Source organism: Drosophila suzukii, unplaced genomic scaffold, assembly GCF_043229965.1.
Source record: "Drosophila suzukii unplaced genomic scaffold, CBGP_Dsuzu_IsoJpt1.0 scf_4, whole genome shotgun sequence".
Classification (NCBI taxonomy): Eukaryota; Metazoa; Arthropoda; class Insecta; order Diptera; family Drosophilidae; genus Drosophila; species Drosophila suzukii.
The window spans coordinates 1,625,178-1,631,791 of record NW_027255927.1 but is presented as its reverse complement, the minus strand read 5'-3'; the positions used below and the strand labels follow the sequence as shown (position 1 = coordinate 1,631,791).

The 6,614-nt window shown below is 40.6% G+C and overlaps 1 protein-coding gene across 1 annotated transcript; it reads right to left on the bottom strand.

The window, feature by feature from the left end:
- Window positions 1-755: 755 nt before the first annotated feature.
- Window positions 756-5,240, bottom strand: LOC139354899 (uncharacterized). Its single transcript, XM_070999154.1, has 2 exons — window positions 5,091-5,240; window positions 756-1,274 (listed from the first exon to the last, which is right to left on the bottom strand). The coding sequence occupies exons 1-2, from the start codon at window positions 5,238-5,240 to the stop codon at window positions 756-758; spliced, it is 669 nt and encodes a 222-aa protein (XP_070855255.1).
- Between the last annotated feature and the right edge of the window lie 1,374 nt (window positions 5,241-6,614).

The window sequence follows — 6,614 nt, the reverse complement described above, 5'->3', positions numbered from 1 at the left end:
AGAACATTTTTTTTTTGAATAATTAATGTTTTCCAACTTTATATATTTCCTCAACAATACAAAATAATTTCTATAATTTTTAAATTTTCAAATATATAAGTTCTAGAAGATAATTTCATAATTAGAAAAAATTTCATTTTATTACGTTTTCAAAAACAAAAACATATTCTTCAGAAAATAACTTCATTACATTACGTTATTTTTCAAAAGGAGGGAGATGTAATATGCATGTATCAACGTATCGAGTACCCACTGTACCGACACCAACATTGTGTTACAGTGCACTTAACAAACACAAAAGTGCCGGCCGCTAAACTCGTGCGGCCAGCTGAAATATGAATACGCCTCAGAGCCCAACTTATGGGAAGTGCTAGTGTCAGCATATTCTCATGGCCTGAGTGCAGACACATACAAGGCATACATATACAACTCGGTGCTACCAGCACAAATACAATTGTGAGCATATACTTCGATATATACATGACGGCCGCTGCCATTGCTTGCAGGGAGCGCAGCCGCGAATAGCTAGCTGTAAGTTATTCTCGATTTGACAACAATACAATAAAGATCTGACCGCGGCCTTTGGCCACGGAGACTAAAACAATGCATTTTTCTCTACGGGTTCAACATGGATTTTACTAACTACAAGGAGGACAATTAACACAACTAATAGCAATCAATACACTAACAAAGGACCCGTTAATCTTAACCTATTACAAGCATGGATCATAAAGTTATTCCGCGGTTTCAGGTGCTTACTTACTGCGATATATTGGCGATCCGTCGCCGTCGGTCTCCCGGTTGTGAGACGTGAACTTCGCGACGGTATAGGGACCGTCGTATTTAGGAGCGAGTTTGGCGGCAAATTCCTCAGCCGCTTTTGATAAGGGATGTTGTCGCAGCCATACTTGACTCCCGAACATTGGTCTCCATTCGCGCCTTCGAAGGTTATAGTACCTCGCCTGCTCCAGAGATGCACGTTGAAGATTCGATCGTACGATGTCGAAGATTCCTTTGAGGTGCGACGCCTTGTCTTCAGGACCTGTATGTACGACCGCCGATCCAGGGGTAAGTTTGTCGTACAGCATCGCAGGCAAGCGTAGCTCCCGTCCCTGAGTGAGAAATGCGGGAGTATACCCCGTCGAATGTGATATGCTACTATTGATAGCGAGAAAAATCTCCGGCAACATATTATCCCAAGACCTTTGATCGCCTTCCGACAGCTGAGATATCAGCGTCTTCACAGTACGATTTTTCCTCTCGGTGGGATTCTCCTACGGACAATACGGAGCCGTGCACTGGACTTCCACGCCGAGTTTAGTAAAGTAGTCATTTAGGGCCCGACTTGTGAATTGGGTTCCATTGTCGCACACTTCTGGGGGATGCCCACTCGCCCGAGTATGCGTTCCCGAAACGCTTTCTGTACTACAGCGGTGGTGGCTTTCCATTTGGAGAACACGTCGTGGAAAACAAGAAGCATAGAGTTTCCTTGTTTCGAACGGGGCAGTGGACCTACGAAGTGAGCACAAAGAATGTCAAAGGGTTCGCTTACGACGCGGGTTAGCAATTTCCATGCTGCTTTGGTTTGAACGGTCTTAAATTTCAGGCACGACTCACTGTGCCGGGCCAGAAATATCTTTGTGACATGCGGGCAGTCGTCTTTCGAACCCCCAAGTGTCCTGCGGTCGGGGAATCATGACACCCTTATAAGACGCGGGCTCTATGGGGAGGATCCTGCGCTGACTAGGTTAGCAAACGCCTTCCTGGCCTCCTTGACGGCACCATCCGCTTTAAAGCCAAAGTCAACGGCGAGTGAGTCGAGTTCGTCTTTTCAGCGAGCATATATCCAGCGAACTGGGAGTGGGAGTGGGAAAACTACTGGACCGAATGGGAAGCCCGGTGGTGCTACGGTAATATCTTACTAGGAGCAGGAATACGACCACTGTGGCGAACGGGAAGGGCGTCCGCGTTCACACCCAAAGCAGCTGTGTGAATGAGGTTAGGTTAGATTTATTACCTGACTACGAAAAGAAAACACGATCGAGAGGTGCGATTATATATTCTTCACTATTTATTCAATTCATTCTCACTCGGGTCCGCTACACCGTTTTGAGCAGACCCGTTTTATATATATCTTTAAAATCACCTGCGAACCACCGCGTAGAACTTGGCTACCTTAAACAGTCGGAACACGCACGATCAGAAGGCCGAGGGCGGTCGCATCAGGCGTCAAGGCTGGCCTGTCCTGCGGTTCTCCACCGGCGGAAAAGCTCGAGGAGCACACGTGGTTTTCGAAGCCTCGCTAAGCCGTGTCCAAATCACACGTCTTACCCGTTCCGCGATCCCGAGAGAAGAAGAAACGTCACGATCGCTGTGACCGCCTTCCCTTTTCTAGTATTTTCCTACTACTGTAATTTTAGCTCCTTTGCTTTTCTAGTATTTAACCTGTCTTGGCTAACTATCGGTTGGCGTTGCCACCCCGAGTTCTGAACTAAGATATAACCTATTTATTCTTAATGTGACTTAATATTTATTATACTTCACGGTATTTCTCGTAAACGGTAGTAATAATGATTGTGGTGTACGCGCCTTCTAGGCAAGTTCGTCACAAGCTAAAAGATAATCTAATTAATTGAATTAGTTCAATCAGATTATAGTAAGAAATTCGTTTTAACAGACGCATAATAAACCAGTTACGTTTATTTCTAGAACATTAATTAAGACGGAACAACTGTATGCCACAAATAAAAAAGAGTTGTTAGCCATAGTATGGGCTTTAAAAAATCTCCGAAATTATTTATATGGAGTAAATGGCATAGAAATACAAACGGACTATCAATCCATTTCGTTCAAAATTTCGGATATAAATCCAAACGTAAAAATGAAAAGATGGTATTCTTTCATTGAAAGTTTTATCCCGAAAATAATATACAAGCCCGGAACAACAAATGTTGCAACCGATGCAGTATCACGGATACAGATACATAATGTTACAAACAGCGACATAGACGTTTCTGAACAATCAAACTCAGATCAAGACACACAGCATTCTGCTGAAAGTAGCTTTGAAAATGTAATACCAGAGACCAGTAAGCCGTTAAATTAATTTAAACAACAATTGTTATTAACAACGTCGAGGTATACAATACATGAGTCACTGGAAATTTTTGACAAGACGAGATACATAACCGAATATGATACAGTTGAGAACTTAGTAACCATATTAAGAGAGTATATTCCACCTAACATAACGGTTGGAATTCATTGTAGTTTAGATAATTTATATCATGTTAAAAAATCTTTAAAAAATAACTTTACTAATAAATTTCTTTTTACGCGAATATTTCTACAAGATGTAGAAAACGACGAAGATAGAGCTATAACAATAGAGGATGTTCCGTGGGCATATTAGTGCCCGAGTCCTGACAAGGACTTGGGCCGAGGGAGAGGCGTCCGATGTTCAGGCACCATTTGCCGGCATAAGCTACGTCGTATTCGGGTCGTGGGATCTTGGTAAGCCTCTCTCCTCTCCAACATAACGAGAATAAATATCAAAAGTGCCTGGAAAATAATATTAGTCAACAAGTTCGTCAGTCATCAGTACACACTGCCCAACAAGCTTAGCTGTCGCTTGATCGTAATACGATCGGGCTGTGTTTCGGCCATATTCCCTCACCTTCACACAATCGTGTGCCAATGGATCGTCGCGGGCCGCGCAATACGATCCCCTAGTGTCAAGGTTGTCCGTCGAAAGTTATGTCATTGTTCTTGACCTACTCCACTCCTTGCGTCAGCACACCCCCGTTGTTAGAGTTCTAACACACCATGGTTCTGAATTCTTTTTCACATTATAAGTTTATTAAATAATATTTATGTCGGCGTGTGCCGGTGTTGAATAACGTAATATTACTTAATTCATATAGGGATTAAATTAATTGACCATTATTGTATTAGCGGAAAGTATCGATTTTACCACCTGTGAAGGTGCACACATCAGCAAAATGCTGACTATTCACGACTACAAACGTCGCTCAGAGGGCTCTTGCAATTGTACATACAATTACAAGGCTGATACTCGCCGCTGAAAAATTAACATTTAATTATAATGTATAAAAAAAGGTCTAAAAAGAAAAGTATATCTAAATGATTATATATATGAAACAGCTATTATATGTGGATATTATATATTATTACATGTTTTCCTAACAGATTAATTCTTTGTCTTAACTAGGAAAGTATTAACATTGCCCAAAAACAAATTCTTATCCAGACGGGAGAGAACAATGACCGTTGGAACGGTAGAGATAATGATAGCTTTTCGGTCTTATTACAGTGAGCAAGTGGAGAAAAATCTAGACGGAAGGTCTCAATATATAAGTATTCCAATTCATTCACTGTTATTGGTAGGGTCGCTTTTGATAACAAGTATAAAATTCTTACGTTAAATTGTGGATCAGTGTCTATTGTTTTTGCTAAAGCTTCTGATGTAATCATGGTGCACGGATATATATATATATATGTATGTATAAGAAAAGGAACCGTGTTCCGACAAACTTACCCTCTTTTTAATCCTGGGCGATGAGATCTCGACGCTCCGGATCCTGGGCTTTGGGAGATTTTATAATTGGTTTATATACATATATACGTGCAAGACTTGAAGGCGGCTTACAAAAACAAAACACAAAAATTATGTTACACAAAAAAAATAACACTATTGCTGTAAAGATATGTATGTATGCATGCATCGTATGCGAGTTCCACTGCGGCGCACGTCGGTTCCAATGCTCGGGCTGGGGCTGGTCGGTGCAGCTCCAATTTCTTGTTCAGCGTATGTATATGGGGGTTCTGTTTACACTTGCATTCAGAAATGCATGTACTCGCAAATTGTTTGTGATTGTTTCTGGGCGATTCACTTTTTGTTCATAATATTGGAGTGCAATTTACTTATTATTATTTTATTGTTTCTATTGTCTTTTTGCTGCTTCACTTCACTGTATCTGCTTGGCTTATGCTCCAATGTGAGTCACCACTTTCTCCAGGGCATGATGTTGGTCGCGGCGTCTCTGAACAGAGCGCTTGTAGATCTTTACAACCTTAAGGAGCACTATAACCAGGAGTAGTCCAACGATGAGCTTCATGGTCTTGTTGACAGCCTGAATATCATCTTGGTGGTTAACGATCTCTACTGTGTTAATCACATTGGCGGTGCTGCCGGCCACTTTAGACGTTTTGCTACCCATCTTGGGGTCCTTAGGCCATTCACTTGGTTCGCTAGTTCTTTTCGTCCTTCGAGATTTTGCAGGTTGACTTCCTCCAGAACCGGTTATCGGGACTTCCTCCTGGGTGAATTTGATTCTAGGGAAACGTCAAGACATCCTTCTGGACACCAGCCTTCTTCCAGTCGTGGTCTGTGTTGATGGGAGTTGCACTTCTAGACCACTGCCATGGAGAGATCAGAACAATTTCTGTCTCTTCTCTATTTGGCTGGGGTCTTTTATACCGGACTAGAGCTTTCGCTAGCTCCCCATATTGGATGAGTTAGCTAAGTGTTCCCACCTAGGGATACTGTTTCTCTATTTCCCCTATTTATGGAGTCAACGGCCGGTTGGTGCACTTTGCTACCTTACTGGAGTACGGTTACGAGAAGGTCGATCGTGGTCGTTGTTCTTGTATGGTGAAAGGGCGTACGTAACAAGGAAACACACATTCGAGCTCATAGGGGACTAGACGAAAATTATAAACAAATCAGTAGACTATATAATTGCCCCAATTTATATACAAAACTAAAAGAATACATAAAAAATTGTAAAATTTGCAATGAGAACAAATATAACAGACACCCCATTAAAATTCCAATTGGAGAAGCCCCAATACCGACTAAAGAAGGAGAAAATTTACACATTGACATATACTATGCGCAAAGTTTAACTTTAATATCTTGTACTGACGCGTACTCTAAATTCCTAGTAGTTAAAGAACTTCAAAATAAATGAAACATCGAAAATAAAGTAATGGAACTACTTAAACATTTTCCCCAAGCCAAATTACTTATGACAGATATGGACCGAGCTTTACATCGGCCCATTTTAAATATTTTGCACAAGTGAGCAGATTAACTTTACACTACGCAGATCCGGACAGGTTGAAAGGGCATATTCGACACTAACAGAATTAGCATGCATAAAAAAAGAATTTGATCTAACCGAATTTTTTGAAATTGTAGCTAGAGCAGCTCAGGAATATTATCGGAGTATCCATTCCACAACAAAACAGAAACCTTTTGACATTCTTTATAACAAAATCGAACACGGGAATATTCCTCAAATATAGAAAAAAATGCTAGAAATACATAATGACAACAGAAAAAGAAAAACAATTTGATGTAGGACAAGTTGTTTATGAAAAGAAATATTGAGAAAGAAAAAGAAATAAGGCAAGGTATAAAAAGCAAATAGTTAAGGAGCTTATGCCTAATAAAATAATAATTAACTGTAAAAACAGAATCATACACAAAGATAATATTAAAAATTAATACACTTTTTTTCTTATCTTACAGAAAATGCATTCTTTAATACCTATCTTATCATTCATAACATTGGCCAGTTCAGAAATAA

Bases quoted from the DNA above. Each gene is read 5' to 3' on its own strand.
- LOC139354899 (XM_070999154.1), bottom strand. From the start codon at position 5,240: ATGGGTAGCAAAACGTCTAAAGTGGCCGGCAGCACCGCCAATGTGATT. The intron at 1,275-5,090 runs GTAAAGATCTAC...TATTGTCCGTAG, and splicing joins TTATAGTGCTCCTTAAGGTT to GAGAATCCCACCGAGAGGAA.